This window comes from Typopeltis vanoorti, chromosome 25 (assembly GCF_054136105.1).
Source record: "Typopeltis vanoorti isolate ZY-2024b chromosome 25, IOZ_Tvanoo_1.0, whole genome shotgun sequence".
In the NCBI taxonomy this organism is placed as follows: Eukaryota; Metazoa; Arthropoda; class Arachnida; order Uropygi; family Thelyphonidae; genus Typopeltis; species Typopeltis vanoorti.
This window is the reverse complement of record NC_143573.1, coordinates 15,377,340-15,400,551: the sequence shown is the minus strand read 5'-3', so window position 1 is coordinate 15,400,551 and position 23,212 is coordinate 15,377,340. Positions and strand designations below refer to the sequence as shown.

At 37.2% G+C, this 23,212-nt stretch overlaps 1 protein-coding gene across 1 annotated transcript in view; it reads right to left on the bottom strand.

The window, feature by feature from the left end:
- The window catches only part of LOC150092568 (uncharacterized), a 199,718-nt gene that overhangs the window by 103,681 nt on the left and 72,825 nt on the right, over nt 1–23,212 (bottom strand). The window contains exons 10-11 of the mRNA XM_090414236.1: nt 15,370–15,518; nt 5,847–5,992 (exon numbers count right to left, since the gene is read on the bottom strand). Of these exons, the coding sequence (XP_090270362.1) occupies nt 5,847–5,992; nt 15,370–15,518 (295 nt within the window). The remainder of the gene's footprint in view (nt 1–5,846; nt 5,993–15,369; nt 15,519–23,212) is intronic.

Below are 23,212 nucleotides of genomic sequence, written 5' to 3'. Positions count from 1 at the left end.
TTTGTGCTCACCACTAATTCTGATGATTGTTCTTTCCTTCTCTGCAAAGGATCTGATATTCATTTTATTGTACCATCTGTAAAACATGTCTTGTGCACTTTATCTTTTACCACACCTACTGAATCACCATATAAAGCAACCAACCATCCTTAGTTGCTGCTTCTTATTAATTTCCTTGTCTTTTACACCAGTTATGCTCTTCTTTAAATGTTCAGTTTCTTCCTCCATACATTTAACTTCACTCTTCATTTTCAGTAACTCTTGCCTAAGCTCTTCCACATCACTTCTATTATTAACATCGCAAGCCCACCCATCCATTTCCTTATTATTTCTAGTAACGCCATTCTCATTTTTGGAACATCCTAGCCTTTCATTGCATTTCCCACATACTGTATGCTTCTTTGCTGCAACTGTCATGATTTTTGTAATGCACTTTTATGTTAATCAAGATAAAAACCAAAGTGAACACTTTTAGAACCACAATATAATGATTATATCCAGTCTGGCTATCACAAAAAAAGCACAAAGTATTATACAAATCTACACAATATAATTTATGGAAAAAAAACACTTTTTGTAACACTTTTCAAATACATCACTACTTCTCATTGTGATCTCATACAGATCTATACCTTCTCACTTCTCATTGTAATCTCATACAGATCTATCCAATTGTATACCTGCTGCACTCATGACTGAATGGCAGTAAGAATGACCCCATACTTTAATTTGTTGTTTATGTTCAATGTGCACTACGTACTACATAAAAAACACAGCTCACAGAGCTCCATGAGCACTATGCATTTAGGCTAAATTATCAAAAATAATGGAAACTTTAACTGAAGTGAAACTACTGCGGAGGACACTGACGTGTAGAAGTAGGAAAATTCTTGTTCCATTGTAGAAGGCTTTGATTAGGCCACACGTGGATTATTGTGCCCGGATTTGGTCACCGGGTTTTCAGAAGGATGAAGAGATGTTGGAAAGGGTCCAAAGGTGACTGACTAAGGTAGTTTCTGACCTCTGGAATGTTGAGTATGAGGAAAGATTGAGAAGATGTAATTTGCAGAGTCTGGTGGAGAGAAGAAAGAGGGGAGATATGATAGAGACCTACAAATTGGTAAGGGGTTGTTATAAGATCAATGGTGGAGAAGTTCTACAGAGAATAGTGGGAGATCAGGGGAGAACCAGAGGTTATCCCTGGAAATTGTATAAAGAGGGTGTGAGTAGGAGAGTGAGAGGCAGGTTTTTTCGTGCAGAGTTGTGAATGATTGGAATGCCTTGCCTGAGAGTGTGGTGTCTGCAAGGAGTTTGAGTGTGTTTAAGACACGGTATGATGAGATGTGTGTGATAAAAGGACATCCCAGATGAGTCTTTGACTCCATGAGTTCTTGGGAAATAATAATAAAAATAATAATAATAATAATATCACTGTGTAAATTCTAAAGAAACTGAATTGAAAGTTTTAATTCAGTATAGAGCCTCTGTTATTATTAATTTACATTAAAGCAAAGTATGTAATTTTTAAATATTTTTTAAATATCAAAATGTTTATGAATAATGAAATTGCAACACTAAGTTTTAATAATGTTCTTTGCCAGCATTTTTCTTTAAGCTAATAATTTAAAATACTGATTTGGAATGGCAGTTCTAAGATATATTTTGTGAAGGCTAAAACGTTTTGAATCCCACAAAATAACTTAGAACGTAATCCTGCTTTTATTATTATTATTATTATTATTATTATTATTCAGGCCTCCAAGGAGTCAAAAGACTCATCGAGGGAGGTCCTTCCTAAGACATAAAGTCTGTCAAGACTCATCGAGGGGAGGTCCCCCCCCGAGAAACACAAAGTCTATCATACCACTCTTTAAACTCACTGACCGTTCTCACTCCCACCACTCCATCAGGCAATGCATTCCACGGCTCAACCACCCTCCACACAAAGAAACCACTCCTTACCCTCTTGCTCACAGTTTCCTTTCGTAACTTCCAGGGATGGCCTCTTGTCATCACTCTTTCCCGCTGTTCAACCAAGCGAAAGAACTCCCCAGTGTCAACCCTGTGACCACCTCTCAACAGTTTAAAAGTCTCAATCATATCACCTCTCCTCCTTCTATCCACCAAACTCTGCAGTCCACATTCTCTCAGCCGATCCTCATTACTATCCATGTAAAGTCCGGAAACCATCTTTGTCATCTGTCTTTGTATCCTTTCCACAGTTAATTTATCCCCTTCAAATCCTGGGGACCAAATCTGAGAACAATAGTCCAAGTATGGTCTGATCAGAGACTTATACAACGGAATGATAACCCTCTTATCTCTGCATTTCAGTGTCCTTCTCATAATAGCAGCAATCCTCTGTGTTACCTTCACCACCTTTGCAATATGTCCCCTAAACTTCAGGTTTCTATCAATCATCAACCCCAGATCTCTTGTCTCCCCTACTTCCTCCAGTATAACTCCTCCCATAGAGTATGCAGCATCCCATCGATGTTTCCCAAACCTCAAGATCTTACATTTTGCTGCATTAAACTGACAACCCCATTCGTTTGCCCATCTATCTAGCTTATTTAAATCCTCTTGCAAGGCTACCACATCTGCACTATTACTAATAATCCTTCCCAGCTTCGCATCATCCGCAAACAACTGAATATCCCCTTGCAATCCACTGGCTCTGTCATTGATATAAAGGTTAAACAATATAGGTCCTAGTACTGAGCCCTGTGGGACCCCACTTGTAACCCTCTGCCTCCTTGAAACTGCTCCATCATACACAACTCTCTGATACCTATCAGACAGCCAATCTTGAATCCAGTTGACCAATCTGACATCCAGAGCCATGTGCTGCAACTTAAATATCAGCTTATCATGTGGTACCCTGTCAAATGCCTTCGCCAAGTCTAAGAAAATTGCAGTATATGCCTTTGCCTCATCTAATGTTCTTGTAACTTTATTATAAAAGGCTAGCACATTGCTAAAACAAGAGCGTCCTTTCACAAATCCATGTTGACTCTCACAGATAACATTACCCTCATCTGCCCAATGCTGTATACAGTCCCTCACTACTTTCTCCAAGCTCTTAACAACTACTGATGACACACAGACTGACCTGTAATTAGACACTTCCAGTCTGTTACCACCCTTATGCAATGGCACTATCTTGCCTTCCTTCCATTCCCTGGGCACCTTTGCTAAAGCCAGACTTTCATTGAAAAGCCACGTTAAAGGCAATGTCAACTCCCTAGCACATTCTCTCAAAACTCGTGGTGAAATACCATCCAGTCCCACAGCTTTATTGACATCCAGAGTTCTCAGTATCTGAAACACACTCTCCTCCTGTACCTCTAAACCTTGAACCTACCCTATCCCTCTAGCATTAAAACTGACTCCTCCAGGATGAAATACTCCCATAAAGGTCATTGAACAATTCCACTATGTTGTCTGCATCAGTCACTCTATTCCCATTTTTATCCCACAATATCATTCTTCCACAGTCATTTCTCCTCCTACTGGCCACATAGCTAAAAAATTCCCTAGGATTTTCTTTGGATCTTAGGGCCAATCTCCTCTCATATTCCAGTTTCGCTTTCCTTACCACACTAGTCACTCTTCTGGCCTGTGTCTTATATTCCTCATGCATCTCTTCACCTATCTCCTTATATCTCTTCCATAGCCTCTTTTTCGCATGCAATTCCCGTTTAATATTGTTTGTCATCCACTTTACTCCAAATTGCGTCCTCTTCTTCACTCGTGGTATACAACTTACCATTGCTGCTAACAAATATTCTTTCACAATTTCCCACGCACTAACGATATCCCGGCCTTCCAATTCCTCCCTCCATGAAACTTCCCGAAGTTGACGTCTAAGACTATTATAATCACCTGCCTTATAATTCCACATAAGTTCCCGTCTCTTTGATATTCTTGCATGTCTATTCATTTTCCAAGTCAACACCATATGGTCACTTTCTCCAACTGGTGGGAGAGACGTTAACTCAGTTATTATCAACTCTTCTGATGCTATAACCAAATCCAAAATTTTTGAACCTCTTGTTCCCTCTGTTACATGTTGCCTAAGACATTTTTACCTCATGAATTCTAGAAATTCCATTCCCCTATTACTACATGCATCTTCCTCTCTCCAATTTATACTACTGAAGTTAAAATCTCCCATAACAATCATTCTTCTTGCACTTGCCAAACTTAGCTGTCGAAACATCTCCTGGTCCCCATCCTCTGTGCTCCTGGGTCTGTAGCAACACCCCACTAAATATCCTGTCTTGCCTACCTCTACCTCACACCATACGCTCGCAAAATCATTTGTCTCACTTCCTTCCAAATTCTCCATTCTTAGAGGACATAGGTCCTCACTTATCATTAGCAGTACCCCACCACCATGCTTTCCCCTCCTATCCTGATGAAAAATGCTATACCCAGCGACTTCTATTCCTGTTGTTATATCCCCTTCTGTCAACCACGTCTCAGTGATCGCAATAATTATTGGCCAGGCTGATGCTATCTGCACCACCAATTCCTCTCCCTTATTCTGGATACTCCTGGCATTAGTATAAAGCATATAAATGTCATTGTTTCTATACCCAGCATTATCCCTTCTAGACTCCACTGGGCTCAGTGTTACCTGACATTGTCTCCCTTCTCCCAAGTATCCATTCCCACAAGAGGCCACCCCTGCTATCATCCTCCCTGGGACACACTGACTCGTTCAGAACAGCAATCTCTCCAGATGCCTACGTCCTTCCTCATTCAAATGTAAACGGTCTCTCACATACAATTCCTCTCTTTCCTCAAACACACTCCAAGCATCCACATATACCAGTCCTCTCTTGTCACACATTCTCGCTATTATGCCATTCAATATCACCGCTCTTCTGCTCAGCTCATCATTATCATACCTAGGCAACACGCACACTATTTTTCCTCTCTCTGTCTTCTTCCGTACAGTTTCAAGCAAAAATCTCATATCTCTCGCTGCCCGACTTACATTACCACTCAAGTCATTCGTTCCTACCATCACAATCATCTCATCCACCCTTTCACCTCTCTTAATTGCCATAGCCACCCTTTCTATTGTTCCTCCTGGCAAACACTCCTCATGCATCCTATCTTGAACACCACGGATCATTGAGTCGCCATACATTATACCTCTTACCACTCCCTTGCTCCTATTGTTTCCATTCTCTCCTCTTCTTTCATTCCCATACCTCTCTCTTCTACCGTTTCCATTCTCTCCTCTTCTAGCACTCCCATACATCTCTCTCATTCTCTCTCTCCTACTGTTTCCATTTTCTCCACTTCTAGCACTTCCATATCCCTCTCTCATTCTGTCTCTCCTACTACTGTTTCCATCCTCTCGTCTGCTAGCATTCCCATACCTCTCTCTCATTCCCTCTCATTTAAAACTGCAGATCTTATCCACATTTCCCTTCTCTGTTCCAAGTGTTTACAAGGTTCCTTATTCGTGCAACCTTTAATAATAAGTTAATAATAATAATAATAATAACAATGTAATAATATTTTTTGCGATGCAACTTGAAGCAGTAATATTTTTCTTTATATGAGAGATGGTTTTAGGTGTGTCAACATGTTCTTAGACAATCTGCATAATTTTTGTACTGACAGGGATTATATGACTGAATAATACAGTACAAATAATCAAATGATAACTAGATATATGATGGCAATGCAACTAAGAAGAAGGGAAATGGAAGTGGAAATACAACCCTAAGTTACTCATTAACAAAAGTGAAAAAAGGCTGAAATATAATCAGTGATACTGATTTATGCAAATAATAAAATAAATAATTTCTAATTTATTTACTGACAATTTGCTCTTGCTTCAAGACGAAATGTCAAGAGATCCCCAACAGCAATAGTTGTAGTTGGTGCACCTCGGTAGAGAATTTTCAGGACAACACTGGATGTCAGTATATTCTGTGCAGGAAGATGCTCAATCTGAGTAGGATAACGCCTTATATCAAAGAAAACAAAAGTAATAAAAGTTAAAAAGTAGTAGTAAAAAAAAGTAATAATGCATACATTAATTATGTATTAGAATATTAATCATATAAAAATCATGAATATCAAATAATATGCCAAGCTATTTTGCCATCGAATGTGGTTGGTTGTACCTGAGCTGCTATATAATGGGCTAAATGGCCAGATAAAACAGTTTGGTAAGTGGAAGCCAGTAATCAGATGGAAAACAATTAAGGATTTGCATGTTTACCCTAAAAGAGTTGACTACTCTTTACAGAATTACCCTTAATAATTCATTTTTATAATTAACCTGCAGAGTGAAACAAATAAAAAAAGTGCAGGATCAAACTGCAATTAGAAAACACCACAGGGGGGACAGTCTCAATGTAAAAAAACAAAAACTGATTTTTTAAAATTTTCTTTAGGTCATCATGTTACCAAAAACGGTAACATGCTGAACTATTATAAAAAGTGAATAGACTGCTATGGCATAATCGACTCTTCACATGTTGTTGTCCCCCCCCTACAGAGTATATTATTATTATCCTCTCACTAATGAATTTTGCCTTTGAATATCATCCAATATATCTACCAACTCTCCCAAGATACTGATTGGTGTATAATTCACTACTTCTGTCTGAACCTTGTTTATGCAACTTAAACCCCTGTTAATAGACTTCTGTTTCAACCAGGCTTCTTTCACAGCTTGAAATAATAAACATAACATCCCCACATGCTACAGTTTCTTGATTACAATTTCATGTGGTATACTGTTTTAGGCTTTTGCAAAGTCCAGCAGTATCACTGTAAACCCATTACCTTTATCCAACTCAGCTGTCATTGTATTATAAAACATGTGCAAATTACTGAGGCATGACCAACCGTTCACGAAACCATGTTGTTCCCCCATCCCCCATATAGTATTTTATTTCTGTTTATTCATTCTTGTATTTTGCTCTTGATCAACTTCTCCAATACCTTGACAACAACTCCTGATATTCTGATAAGCCAGTAATTTGCCACATCACTCTTGGGGCCTCCTTTATGTAATGGAACTATTTTCCCCTCTTTCCACCTCATTGTGACTTAACCCAGAGCTGAGACTTAGATTAAACAATGTGGTCAAGGACACTGACAGTTCCCTAGAAACTTCACTTAAAACTTGAGTTGGTTTACCATCTAATCCCATAGCTGTATTCACATTAAGGTTCTGTAATATGCTATGCACTTCCATTTCATTTACCTCAGTTCCCATATAAGTCTTTGCTTCTCTCATTACTACAATATTTCCACCTGGATGACATTCTCTTGCAAAGTGTATGTCATTCAGATAATTCTACTATTTTGACTGATTCAGTTACCTAACTACTGTACCATCAGCATTGATTAAAATCATTCTGTCATAAACATTCTTCATATGGTATTATAATCCTATGATAGATAGGGTATTATAACCCTGTCTAACCCATTCATGAATCCTGCCTTCAACCAACTTTTCTAATACCTTTATCACCAGTCTTGAGAATATGATTAATCTATTGCTGGCTGTCTTGGAACCTCCTTTATATAATGGATCTATTTTGCTCTCTTATCACTCTCATAGAGGTCTGCCAAAGCTGAGAACACTACAGAGATAATGCCAATTGTCTTGCACCTTCTTGTAACATATGAATCATTATCGCATTTCGTCCTGTGAAAGAATTCACACTAAGATTTGCTATATTATTATTATTATAATACAGGTATCTCTATGGAGTGAGAACAGTCATCACGAACGATTAATTATTCACACACTAGCCAATATTTACACAATACCTATCATATCTCTCCTTAAACTCATTCACTATAAAACACTTAAAACCTCCTCTGGCAATCCAATGCACTCACTCACCACCCTGCAAGCAAAAATCTAGTCATAAAACCTTTGCTAACTGCACTCTTACACAGTTTCTATAGATGACCCATCATTCTCTCCCTTTTTGCCATGTACTTAAAAATATCTTCAGTGTCAATCCTGTAAATCCACTTTAACACATTCTATGTTTCTATCATGTCTCCTTTTTTTTTTTTGCCAATCTGCTAGTGTTTGAAGCCCAATGGTCTTCAGTCTATTCTCATAGGGAACATTCCATAGAACTCCCACAGTCTTTGTCACCTGCATCTGGATCCTCTCCATCACTTCTTTATCCTCATGGAATCTGGCTTATCAAATCTGTACACAGTAGTCCACTTGAGATTTGTGTTCCTTCAACTACTTGCTATTCACATCACCCTCAAATCCCTGGCCTCATCAGTTTAGTTCCATTAATATACTACACAGCTTGTGATCTTTTCTTTCAAAAGTGCACTTGTTGACTATATTAAAAACTGGCAGCTATTTATCTTTTCCCATACTGCTAGTTTATTTAAGTCTTCCTCCAGGATCTGTGAATCACCTTCATTCATTATTGCTCTTCTCAGTTTATCATCATCAGCAAACAAATGAATATTTCCTGTCAAATTATTTCCTTTATCATCATTATCAATTTCTTGATATGTACCCTCAAGGATGTTCAAGCTACTTAACAGCATTACATGCTATGTTTACATTATTAATAATCTTCTATCAACAAGTTTCCTTCAAATAAGTGATTACTTGTGAGCACTCCAATATTGTCATTTTGTTCTTCTAAGGCACTTCTACTGAATCAATCCACCTTAGACCTAAGTCTTCAACTGGGTCTTTTCCTGCCATCTTGGAATCAAACACCTGTTGTGCTAACCTTTCCTCTCCCATTCTAGTTAAGTGACCATGCCAACTTAGAATAGTCCTTCTCATACGTTCTTGAATGTGAACAATGCAAAGTTCCTTGTCTTCATGTTTAATATGATTCTGCCATTGATGCTATCTATTCAGGCTCCTAATTTTTCTAAGAACTCTCATATCGCTGGTCTTTAATCTTTAATCATCATCATCATAACACTAATTACGGGTATAGACCATATTGGTCTGTTCGGTCTCATTATCCATCCAATATCCTTTTTTGAGGTATACTCTGCTTTTTCTTTCCAGTTGGCTTATATTTTAGTATTTGTTTTGGATGTCAGGTGTTGGCCATTCGGTTTACATGTTTAATCCATTTTTGTTTATAATTGTTTAGTTTTTCTTCTACTGATTTTGTTTTTAGTTCTTTTAAAATGTCTTCATTCCTTTTTTGATTTAATAATGTGTATTTTGCAGTTCTTCTCATAAATCTCATTTCACTTGTTTTTATTCTTTGTTTATCTTGTTTGTTTATTGCCCAAATTTCACTGCCATATAATAATGTGGGCACTGCTAAAGTATTGTATATTTTCAAGCATTTTTCTTTTTGTGCTATATTTGGGTTGAGTGTTCTATTTATCAGGTCTATAATCTGTAAAAATTTTGAAGCTTTTCATTTTATGTCTTTTTCTCCTTCATATGATATTTCACATCCAAGATAACTGAAAGTATTTATTATTATTATTATTATTATTATTATTATTATTATTTGTGACACCTCCATTTATCTGTTCTATTATTTTATTATTAATAACTATTTTGCTTCTAACTGGAGTTTGTCCACAAAATGCCATTGTTTTAGTTTTATCTAAGGAAAAGTTCATTCCAAACTGTTCTACTATAATGTTTCAATTATATATTGCTCTTTGTAAATTGTCTTCCTTATTTGATATTATTACCTGATCATCTGCAAATAATAGTGTATTTATTTTCTTATTCCAGGAAATTTCTATACCTTGATTGTTCCACTGTATTAATATTTCATTAATGTAAATATTGAAAAGTGTTAGAGACAGAGGGCATCCCTGTCTTACTCCTTGGTTTATAGATTGTTTTTCAGACAACTTTTGATTTATTTTTATTTTTATTTCATTATCTTTGTATATATTCAATATTGCATGTAGTAAAATATTAGGTATATTTATTGTTTATAATATATCAAACAGTATATATCTTTTTACTTTGTCAAAAACTTTATCTTTGATCAAGTGCCTTATTTCTAACAGAACGCTCAGATACAAAACTTAAAACGGGTTTGACCACTGCCTTGTATATTGCTAGTGTAGTGCTTTGGCTAATTTCTATTTTATTGCATATAAATTTATTCAACTGGCTCCCCACCATACTAGCTTTGCTTATTCTGTTGTCTGTTTCTAGATTTAACTTGCCATCTTCACTAAAAACGTGCCTAAATAGCTCAAATATTTTACTAGACTCTCCATTCAGAATGCAACTGAAGTTTTCAGCATTCCCACCTATTTTGATAATTTCTGTCCCATCAGCCATCCTCTAATCCAAATCACTAAATTCATATCCATTCCCATTTGCTCCAATTTATGCAGCAGAGCTCTATGTGGAATGTTGTCAAATGCCTTTGAAAAATCTAGCTATATCACTGAGTAGCCATTTCTCTTACCCAACTGCATTGTAATTATATTATAAAAAATTAAGCAATTACTAAAATTGTTGTCCCTTATAGCGTATCACATTCCTCTCCATCCATTCCTGAATTTTGTTTTTCACTAATTTCTCTAGTACCTTAACCATCACTTCTGAGATGTTGATTGGCCTATAATTTACTATTTCTTTCTTTGAGCCTCCTTTATGTTGGACTATTTTGCCTTCTTTCCACTCCATTGGCACCTTCTTAGTACTGAGGCTGAAATTAAACTGCTTGGTCACAGGAGCTGATAATTCTTTTGTGGTAGTACACATTCTAGTAGTACAATGGCTGATATACCATCTAATCCCATGGCTGTGTTCACATTGGGTTTTTAATGTTTTAAGTACCTTCATTTCTTCAATCTCTATTTTTCCATCAGTCGCTATCACATCTGGCATTGCAACATCACCACATAGATGGTACACCCCTGCAAAATGCTTACTCAGTAATTCAACTGTTTGGTTTGCTTCCCCACCATCAGCACTTTTCAAAGTCATCCTTCCATAGTCATTCTCCTTTTACTTCTCTGCATTCCTGTTTCCCTGATATACTTCTGTTCTTTTTTGGCTCCAATTCATCATTGGCTACCCCCCCCCAATCCAGTTTTTTCTGTCCACTTCTAAAGATACTATATCCTTTACATTCTATTCCTATGACAATATCATCCTTGATCAATCATGTCTCACTAATACCTAAAACTTTTGGCCATGTTGAGTTAATCAATAACAAAAACTCCCTCACTCTTATTTTGAATACTTTTGGTATTAGTATACATAAACTGCAATACCCTCTTAATCCAACATCCTACTTTACACCTTGTATTGCTCAGACTAGTAAAGTTAAGAACTTGGAGTGCTACATTTAGCAACATGTGACTGCTCTTCCACTTACTAACCTCTGGGTTGCCTAGACCCCACTCACCTGTGTCTCCCTATACAGTCTACTTTTCCTAATTCTGCACTTCCGAACTGTCACCGAACAACACTTTCTGAAGACTCCTGTGAGTCCTTCAAATGCAAGCCATTCACCTTATATAAATCCTTCCTTCCATTAAACTCACTCCACACATTCGCAAACTCCACACCATTTCTCCTGTGCTTGCCTCTTTCAAACCATGGCACCAGACTCAATTTTGCTTGCTCATTCTTGTTTTTCACATGCACCAGCAATTCTTTCATATCTTCACTCATATCACACTTGTCACCTGTTAAATCATTTATACCAGCCAAAATAAACATCTCCTTCACCTTCACTCTCTGCATCCTTCATGCATATTCTGTGGACTTCTCAATTTTCGTCTATACCTCTATTCTCATATCAATCTCTATCACATCTGTCACTGTAATTCTTCACCCCAGATGACACAACTTTCACTTAGTAATTATTATTATTATTATTATTATTATTATTATTATCCTAAGACCCCCCCCCAAAGGAGTCACAGACTCATCTAGGAGGTCCTTTTGTCATACATACAGCTCATCATACCACACTTGAAACACTCAAATTCTCTGCAGACACTACACTCTCAGGCAACACATTGCAATCATTCGCAAATCTGCATGCAAAAAACCTGCTTCTCACATCCTCCTTATGTAGCTTCCAGGGATGACCTCTGGTTCTTCCCTGATCTCCTACCATTTTCTGTAAAACCTCTCCAACACTGATCCTATAACAACCCCTTACTAACTTTTAGGTCTCTATCATATGACCCCTTTTATCCACTAGACTCTGTAAATTTCATCTTCTCAACCTTTCCTCATATTCGACATTCCAGAAGTCAGAAACTACCTCAGTCAGTTGCCTCTGAACCCTTTCTAACATCTTTTTGTCCTTATGAAAACCATGTGACAAATCTGTGCACAGTAGTCCATGTGTGGCCTAATCAAAGCCTTATACAATGGAACAAGAGTCTCCCTACTTCTATGAATCAGTATCCTCTGTATCATTCCCAAAAGTCTTTTGGTAATGTGTACCCTAAATTTCAGATCATTATCAATTATCACCCAAAGATCTCTTATTTCCTCCACCTCCAAAATATATCCCACCAAGCATAAATACTACATCCCATCTTTGTTTCCCAATTTTAAAACCTTACATTTTGCAACATTGAACTTGTGTCCCCCATTCCCGTGCCCATTCACTCAATTTATTCAAGTCTTCTTGTAAGGTGACAACATCTTCTCTATTCTTCTCAAAGTTCATCCGAACTTTGCATCATCTGCAAACAACTGAATATCCCCATCCAAATCTTCCCCAATATCATTAAGGCATATCATCACATATCATTAACATACAGGTTAAACAGAAATGGCCTTAAAACAGACTCCTAAGGTACACCATTAGTAACTTTCCTCCTCTGGGATATTGCTCTCCCATACACAACTTGCTGATACCTATCGGATAACCGGTCTTCGATCCAATGCATTAATCTAATATCCAACCCCATCCCTGTAGTTTGACTATCAACTTATCATGTGGTAATCTAACAAAAGCCTTTGCAAAATCTAAGTATACTACTGTGCATCCCTCTCCTCTGTCCAAGGAATCCGTCACCTTACTGTAATAAGTAAGTAGATTATTAAAATATGGCCTCCCTTCAGCAAATTCATGCTGTCCACCAAAGATTATACCATTGTTGTCAACCCAATTCTGGATCCTAGTTCTCACCAGCTTCTCTAACAACTTAACCACAACACCTGACACACAGATAGGCCTCTAATTTGATGCTTGAATTCCATCACCTCTTTTATGAAGCAGCACAATCTTGCCCTAATTAAACTATTCTGCCTGATTATTCACCTTTCTCTCATCAGCAATTCATGAAATTTATCTTATCATAATTATTCTTTTGTTTCTTTTACTTGCTATTTGAAGAAGAGCTCGTTTGCATTTTATTTGGCCTGCTTCAATCATTTCCTCTCATTATCTGATTTTTCTTTTCTTTATGGTATAAATCTTTTTTACTGTGCACTCACCTGCTTACAAGTGAGCTCTTTATATGCCCTCCAACATTTTTTTTTTCTGTTTATTTGCAGTTCCTGCATGATGATGCTCTTCTGCTCTTCATTAAGCAGGAACCTCTACTGGTGGTGGGCAGTAGATGGTGTCAGTGTAGATGATGATGTTGGTATAGTTGCGGTTTGCTGTAGTTGGTGGATTGAGTGGTGGAGACGGAGAGTTTTAGAGTAGGTGCCCACCCTCGATGAGTCTTTTGACCTCCTTGGAGGTGTCACATAATAATAATAATCAAATGCCCTCTGGAGATGACACACTAAAACCATTTACATGTAGTCAGTCTCTCTTATACAGTTTTCCATCCATCTCTCAAAATCATCAAACACATTTGCAAACTGCATTTCTTTCTCCTTATGCAGCCCTGTTGGCATACAATTCATAATCTTTACCTGCCATCTCTACTTGTCACTGTCATACTTGGGCAACATATTGACTATCCTTCTTACCACACTATTATCTTTTACTCTCCTCGGCAACCTCCTAATATCCATTCTCATATTCTCCTTGTTCCAAAATACATCATTTGTTCCTACTATGACTACCAACTTCTTTGCTTGCTTACGCCTTATTCCAATGCCTCAATCACTCTATTAATTCGACATCCAGGAAAGCAAACCTTATGCCTTCTCATTTACCACACCTAGAATAATTGAATCTACATAATGCCACTTTTGAATTATTTGTTGCCTTTTTCACAAGGTGATTGTTCATTCCATTGTTCTTCATTTTTTCATTCTTATATACAATTCTTTTCATTTCACTCTGCATATGCTTCATATCTTGCCTCATCTTCACCAATTCTGCTTTCATATCTTTAATCCTTTCTTACTATCTTGCCATCAATCACATTCTCTTTCTCACTATCCATCTCATGTTATCTCACCATTAGTCTCACTCACTCGCTTTCTTATTGTCAGTCTGTCATACACACTGCCTTACCATCAGTCTTGCTTGCTTCAATACCAACATTCATGGTTTCTCATTCTATTTTATGCCTGCTCACATTCAAAGAAATCTCAGTGTCCATGAGCATTTCAAACTTCCCCCATACTGACTATTGTATTTTCCTAAAATGCAACTTGCTCAATTCTCATATTCAACCTCTCCACATATATATCCTCAACGACTCCCAACAGTTTGAGAAATTCAAACTGTTTACATTTTATTTGTTATTCATGCCAGTCTACATACCAACCTCACTCTCGTCACCATTCTGTCTTGGTGATGAGAGTGATGAGGTGATGAGAGTGATCATTGAGTGAACCAATGAATACTCAGAAAGAAATGTTACAGAAACTCACAATACAATCTAAAACTCAACTGAAAACCATGTACCAATCTTTAGTAATGCACAAGAAAATGCAATTAAAGCTTATCGATTTCATCACAGAATTAACATAAGAATTTAATTTATCTTGCTTCCCTTACAAAGGACTGATAATGGATATTCTGCCTTAGATCTATGAAAACCTAAATCTGTTCATGATTCAAATTACATTCCAAAAAAGAAAAAACAAAAATAATAACGTTATTCTAAATTTGATGTTTTCTGAGTCATATACTTTATAACAGTTTCATGAAGTATATTTTCCTAAAATGCAGCAGATAAAAACTAAACATTTTGCAAAACATTACTTAGATGTAAATACTCAAAATTAATGGGATGAGTGTGAATAAAAGCATATGAGTGAGCTTCAAACTCAACATGAGTGATAGGTTGCTCAGGTAGAAGTCTCATTCAGAATTTTCATATTGTTACCAGTTCTTCCAGCCTTCTCCCTGAAAGAGGCTCATGACATGTTGAGCGAAAATATAGGAATAATAAATTATATTTAGTTTTCTCTTGAATGTGTGAAGCCATTATTTGATAATTTGTATTACCTACCCATCTGTTCTGGTATCTAGGTAATTAGATGTGACAACAGCTTCTCCTTGTCCAGAAAGATAACAGGTCAAATTGTATTTCTTATCTCTGCTTGTCTGAACGAAATCATTAAACTGGACTACCACTATGTTTGTCATGATGTCTCCCCACTACAAAATAAATAAATAAATAAATAACATATAGTTTTTAATATAATAAGTCACTTATACTTCATAACAGACAACATTCTAAATCAATGGTTTCCAATCAAAATTTTTTTCACTTGAGTTTCACCAGAAATAATTTGTAAAAAAAAAAAATGACAGCATGTTAAAATGCATATGTTTAGGAAAAAAGGATATTAAAACTGCACTATTAGAATAAGACTTGTTTTGTTGTCTAACATTAGTAACATGCTGTTTGAATTTTAAATGTTCACTATATATACCAAAAATTTTGAGAAAGAACAGTGCATGATTTACATCTTTATCATCTTGTCTGTTAAACTAAACAAGTTGGTTAGTGTCTCCAAACTTGTAGAAGAACAGGAATGGTTGATGCAGTGTGAGTGGGGGGGGGGGGGGAAGAGCACAGAATTACTGAAAAAAACCTAGAGAAATTATTCTTATTCTTATGTAGGTCTATTAAAACTGACCAACAACAGATGGTCAGTTTTAATAGACCACAGAAATGTGACTAAATGTGACTCCATGTAATTCAATAATGTGTTCTTTTAAGGCACAACACTTGCATTCAAAAAGATTACAATAGTCACTCTCTCAATGGGTAGTACAGCACCCTGAAAATTTTTACTCCATTGAGGTATGCATGGTTGATAATGTATTAGATATAATACATGACTAATACACATCATTAATTCCAGTGTTATGGCAAAGTCAAACTTCATCATGAAGAAACAATGCAAAAATCTATAGACAGGTACATGGAGTACAAGCAATGCTAAGCCTATAGTCATAAAAGATTGAAGTCTCTTTACCTTGCTTTTTTAATTGTCCTCTATCCTCGGCAGCTAGTACACCACCTTATGTGGTTATCTATCAAATGAAGTAGAAGAATATCACTGTACATGATTCTCCCTTATCCAACACATTATCATTTTATTATTATTATTATGCGACATCCCCAGGGAGTGCAAAGACTCATCTAGGGAATTAAGACACTAACTTTGTTCCAGTGCATCCTTGCACATTGATGATATGTCAGATATGTCCAGTTCTTAAGATTGCTGCTCCAAATAATTCTTTGCATTCCTTGTTCCCTCTTTCCCTTCTGCCATTTCCTTCCTTTAGAAGATGGCAACGCGACGTTGCCGAAATATTGGAAAATATTTATTAAAGTGTAATTTAATTTATATCCTTAACTACATTGTTCAATTATCTGGTCTATAACAACATCCCACCAAGTATTTGATTCCATTCACCTCTATCTCACACCATTCTGCCTCAAAACCATTGGCACTATTTCCCTCTTGCATCTCTAACTGATACAGACATAACTCATTTTCTATCATCAATAGCACTCCCCCCTCCCTTTTTACCCCTTCTATCCTCACGAAACACATCATACCCTTCCATCTCTATTCCTGTCAGTATGTCATCCTCCTCCAACCATGTCTCACTTATTCCATTTATTCTCACTTAATTAGTGCAACCATTTCATCTGCCTCATTTCTTATATTTCTAGCATTTGTATACAAACACAACAGCTCATTTCTGGATCTACAGCTAGTTCCACTGATACCACTCACTCGATGTGATCTCTCCATGCTCGACTGGGGCCATTTCTCTTTCTGCTTCTTCATTTTAAAACCCTTTTCAATTCCAACTGTTTCCTCTTTATCGCTGGTCATCCCATTCCTTTCCTGCCTACACATGCTCACCACCTCTTGGAGCATCCATCTTTCTCATGCTGTGTACCCCTGTCCACCCTGAGCCTCCCTGTTTCCCTGCTCCTCTTGCACATCCATTCTCTCATTTTCTATACTCATACCACTCACTTCCCCATTCAAAACCACCTCTTCAATCTCTCCTGTCTTCCTCTCCCGCTCTTCCACATCACTTCCCACTTGATCTGATTCATTCTCTCTATTCACCTCTCTACCTTCCAGCAGCAATCTCTCCAAGTGACTCACACCATAACCACTCAAATGCAGTCCATCACTTCCATACAGCTCACTTCGTCCCTCAAACTCATTAAACACATTAACAAACTGTACTCGTCTCGTCACACATTTCAGCCAGCATATCATTCATAATCCTTGCTCCCTGCCTCATTTTACCACAGTCATATCTAGGCAACACGCTAACTACCCTTCCTGTCACACTATTCTCTTTTATTCTTCTAAGGAGCCTCCTGATATCCATTCTAACACAATCTTTGTCCTCTCTCAAATCATTCGTACCTATTAATACTATTAACTGTTTTGCTCGTTCCTGCCTCATGTCCAATGCCTCTACTCATTTTACCACCTGGAAAACACACCTTGTGCATTCTATCCTCCAGCACACTTTTAATAATGGAGTCGCCATACAACGCCACTTGCTCATCTTTCGTTAACTCTTTCATGCCATCTTAATTTATTTTAATAGTTTTTACCCGAATTTTCTTAATTTCATTCCACATCCATTTCATTTCTTGCCTCATCCAATCCAATTCAACTTCCGAATCTCACGACACATTCTCTCTATCATTCAATCTTTCTAACTTTCTAACTCTCAACCTCATCTTCTCACTTTCACTCTCATTCGTCCTTCTTTGTTTCCGTACTTTTGTCCAACATGCGTCCAACGTTCGCTATCATTCTTCCCATTTTTACACTCATTCATCTGTACTTTCAGTCCAACATGCGGTGAACTTTTGCTATCATTCATTCTTTTTTCACTATCATCCATTATTTCGATTTTTTTCACTTTCGATTTCTTCATCACTCCATTTCTAGTTTCATTTGTTCTCTCAATTGCGTTTTCTTCAGCCATACTCACCTCACTTTTGTCCCTTTTATTATGGTTTTCAAATCGCTCTTCTTCTTTACTGATTTTAACATTTTTTCGTCCCTCTTTCAAATGCGCAATCATTTTTCCCGTGACAATCTCGCTACTAACACTTTCTGTAATCAATTTTATATTTGCATTCATCAATTCCTCATTGAGGTCATACTTTTTACACACCCTCCTTCCATCCTCACCAAATATCCACAAATCATTTATGTAATCGAAAGAATACATATAACAGACCTCACACTTAACGAAATGACTGAAATCAAAATTAAAGTCATGGAATGCAGGTTACTAAGTCTAATAATAGCGATTTCGTAATTAAGTTTTGGCAAAAAAAATCCCCCACACTAATAAAACCGTTTATACCCTCTAATTCTTACACTGACTCCTTTCTTCTTTGCAAAAGATCTGATATTCATTTCATTGTACCACCTGTAAATCGTAAATCAAGTCTTGTGCACCTTATTTTTTACCACACTTTTAATAATTTAATAATTTGTGTGTGTGTGTGTGTGTGTGTGTGTGTGTGTGTGTGTGTGTGTGTGTGTGTGTGTGTGTGTGTGTGTGTGTGTGTGTGTGTGTGTGTGTGTGTGTGACTAATGTTTATAAGGGAGAACACAGGAATAAGATAGTATTTAGTTTAATTGACAACACGATGTTTCATCCTAATTGCACAGGATTTCTTCAGGTATAAATATAGAAATTAGAGAACTAGTAGACAAAACTGTAAGGAATAACAAAGATGACAACTGTTATGCAGTTATAGAAGAGACTGATGGTATTTTAAAATATATTTCTAATTGTTCAGAAAGCTGTGCGTGTTTACACATTCATGTGAATGGGTTTGGCTAATGAAGAGTAGGATATAATATGACAAGATAATACTTGAATTAACATTTAGATGTTTAGGATCTAATGCAATTTCCAAAGACTCCCAGATTTTTCTGTCTGCTGTATCATAGCAATGGTGCAATAGTTCCAATTTATTCCATATATGAGGTCTCATTTGTGAATTTTCTTGTGGGTCAGCTGATTTGCTGATGCATTTCATCATCACTAAAAACTGATCCACTAGACATGGAACATCTTACCATGTATTTGATCTTGTTAAAGTCCACCACTCATCAAGCTTCAAACTTCTTAAAGGGAGAATTGTTACTATCGTAGCTTCCTATCCTAAATAACCTCAAAATCATCTGATATTACAAACAGCGCACTCCCTTCTATGCTATATTTTCTATCCTCCCTAGAAATATAGTATAGTACCTTTTACACTAAATCTCCAATTCTGAAAGTCAGGTCTCACTAATGCCTACACAACTTATTTACCTAGGTGATAAACTCTACCCCCCCCAGGCATTGCTGATACTACTGGCATTTATGTAGAGATGTAATAAATCACCTCCATGCTTTTCTTGTGCACTTCATACTGTAGTCTGCATGACCTATTTAGAGAACTTGCAGATCTTTATTTGCATACAATGGCTCACTTATCCAGACATCCTAGCTAATAAATGCAACTCAGGCGAGCACACAGTAATTCTTTCATCATAATCACCTCCATGATTAGTGCATTCAGATCATTAACAGTTGCACAGGTTCTCACCATTCCTCCCACCATCATCCAGTCCTGACTCTCAATATTAGGTCTCATACCAATAAATAATTTCTTCAGACTCCTGATATGAGATGCATTCAAGTGCAGGCCATTGCTCTTATATAAATTCATTCTTTCCCTCAAACTCACTCCACACATCCAAAAACTTGCAACTGTTTCTTCTACACAACCTGTGCATTGAATTGCCCCTCCTAAATTCAGACTGATAATTTTCTCTCTCTTTGCTTCTTCTAGAAATCCTTTCTTGCACTGAGAATCAAATCATTTGTACTATGAGATCTACCATCTCTTTTGCTTTGCTTTTCTGTTTTTCAATTGCGTTTGTTATGTTTTTGCATTTTGCCTAAAACTCAAAGTAGTAACTGTCATCAATGGCATGTTTTCTAATTGAATCTTAATACCATGATATCCTTCTTTTTATATTCTACATAACTTACCTGTTTATCATTACTTAATAATATCGTATGTGCTCCAGTTTGTTGTCACTTATTTTGCTGCTTTACTTTGTTGGCCTTCCAGTGTTTTTCAACTTTTTCTAATTCTGAGTTGTCTAATAATATAATCTGTTTTAGTGACGAGATTTTGAAACTTATTTAATTTTCAATATCCTAATTTGTTTCAATATTGGCATGTTTCTGTAGTGGCAAGCCTTCATTGTTCTCAACTTCATTATTTAGGTTAGCAGGAGTTACTTTTTTATTTCTGCTGTATTATTATTATTATTATTATTATTGTTCCATTTTGTGGTGCTACTTTAATATTACAATATTTAATATATTAAGGAAGGAAAAAGCAAAACTTTAGTTGAGACTAGCACTGCAGTTAAGGATTAAGGGATTTTTTCATTATATGGCCAGCAGGAGAAAAAATGATTGCAGATTAAGGAGACTTTGCTGGATGGAAAAGGTGGTAAAGTGATCAATGTAACAGAGATATTTAAAGAAAGCCTTGTAGTTGAAAAAGTCCATATGGAGTGGGGAGAGAAAGAGTGTATTATTATTATTATTATTATTATTATTATTATTCAGGCCTCCATGGAGTCAAAAGACTCATCGTGGGAGGTCCTTAATAAGAAACACAAAGTCTATCAAGACTCATCGAGGGGAAGTCCCCCCACCTGAGAAACACAAAGTCTATCATACCACTCCTTAAACTCATTGACCGTTCTCGCTCTCATCAGGCAATGCATTCCATGGTTCAACCACCCTCCATGCAAAGAAACCACTCCTCACCCTCTTGCCAACAGTGTCTTTTCGTAACTTCCAGGAGTGGCCTCTTGTCATCACTCCTTCCCGCTGTTCAACCAAGTGAAAGAACTCCCCAGTGTCAACCCTATAACCACCTCTCAACAGACGTTAAGAGGTGGTTACTAAAGTCTCAATCATATCATTTCTCCTTCTTCTATCCACCAAACTCTGCAGTCCACATTCCCTCATAACTAACATTCCCTCATGTTAGTTATGAGGATCAGCCGATCCTCATAACTAACATGATAGTCCTGAAACCATCTTTGTTATCTGCCTTTGTACCCTTTCCACAGTTAATATATCCCCTTCAAATCATGGGGACCAAATCTGAGAACAATAGTCTAAGTGTGGTCAGATCAGAGACTTATACAACAGAATGATAATCCTTTTATCTCTGCAGGTCAGTATCCTTCTCATTATTGCAGCAATCCTCTGTGTTACCTGAAGGTAACACAGTATGTCCCCTAAATTTCAGGTTTCTATCAATCACCAACCCTAAATCTCTTGTCTCCCCTACTTCCTCCAGTATAACTCCTCCCATAGAGTATGCAGCATCCCATTGATGTTTCCCAAACCTCAAGACCATATATTTTGCTGCATTAAACCGATAACCCCATTGATTTGCCCATCTGTCTAGCTTATTCAAATCCTCTTGCAGGGCTGAATATCCCCCTTGCAATCCACTAAAATGTCATTGATATAAAGGTTAAACAATATAGGTCCCAGTAGTGAGCCCTGTGGGGTCCCACTTGTAACCCTCTGCCTCCTTGAAACTGTCCTACTATATACAACTCTCTGATACCTATCGGACAGCCAATACTGAATCCAGTTGATCAATCTGACATCCAGACCCATGTGCTGCAACTTAAATATCGGCTTATCATGTGGCACCCTGTCAAATGCTTTTGCTAAGTCTAAGAAAATGGCAGTACATGCCTTTCCCTCATCTAATGCTCTTGTAACTTTATTATAAAAGGCTAGCATATTGCTAAAACAAGAGCACCCCTTCACAAATCCATGTTGACTTTCACGGATAACACCACCCTCATCTGCCCAATGCTGTATATGGTCCCTCACTACTTTCTCCAAGATCTTAACAACTACTGATGACACACAAACTGGCCTATAATTAGACACGTCCAGTCTGCTACCACCCTTATGCAATGGCACTATCTTACCTTCCTTCCATTCCATGGGCACCTTTGCCAAAGCCAGACTTTCATTGAAAAGCCACGTTAAAGGCACTGTCAGTTCCCTAGCGCATTCTCTCAAAACTCGTCGTGAAATACCATCCAGTCCCACAGCTTTACCGACATCCAGAGTACTCAGTATTTGAAACACACTCTCTTCCTGTACCTCTAAACCTCGAACCTGCCCTATCCCTCTAGTATTAAAACTAACTCCTCCAGGATAAAATATTCCAATAAAGTGTTCATTGAACAATTTCACTATGTCCTCTGCATCAGTCACTGTATTGCCATTTTTATCCCGCAATATCGTTCTTTCACAGTCATTTCTCCTCCTACTGGCCACATAGCCTAATATATTTCCTAGAGTTTTCTTTGGATCTTAGGGCCAATCTCCTCTCCTATTCCAGTTTTGCCTTCCTTACCATACTAATCACTCTTCTAGCCTGTGTCTTATATTCTTCATGCATCTTCTCTTCACCTGTCTCCTTATATCTCTTCCATAGCCTCTTTTTCGCATGCAATTCCTTCTTAATATTGTTTGTCATCCACTTTACTCCGAATTGTGTCCTCTTCTTCACTCGTGTTATACAACTTACCACTGCTGCTAAGAAATATTCTTTCACAATTTCCCATGCACTAATAATATCCCGGCCTTCCAATTCCTCCATGGGTGCGCCAATGCTCCTGCATGTCTATTCATCTTCGAAGTCAAAACCCACATGGTCACTCTCTCCAACTTGTGTGAGAGATGTCATCTCAGTTATTATCAACTCTTCTGATGCTATGACCAAA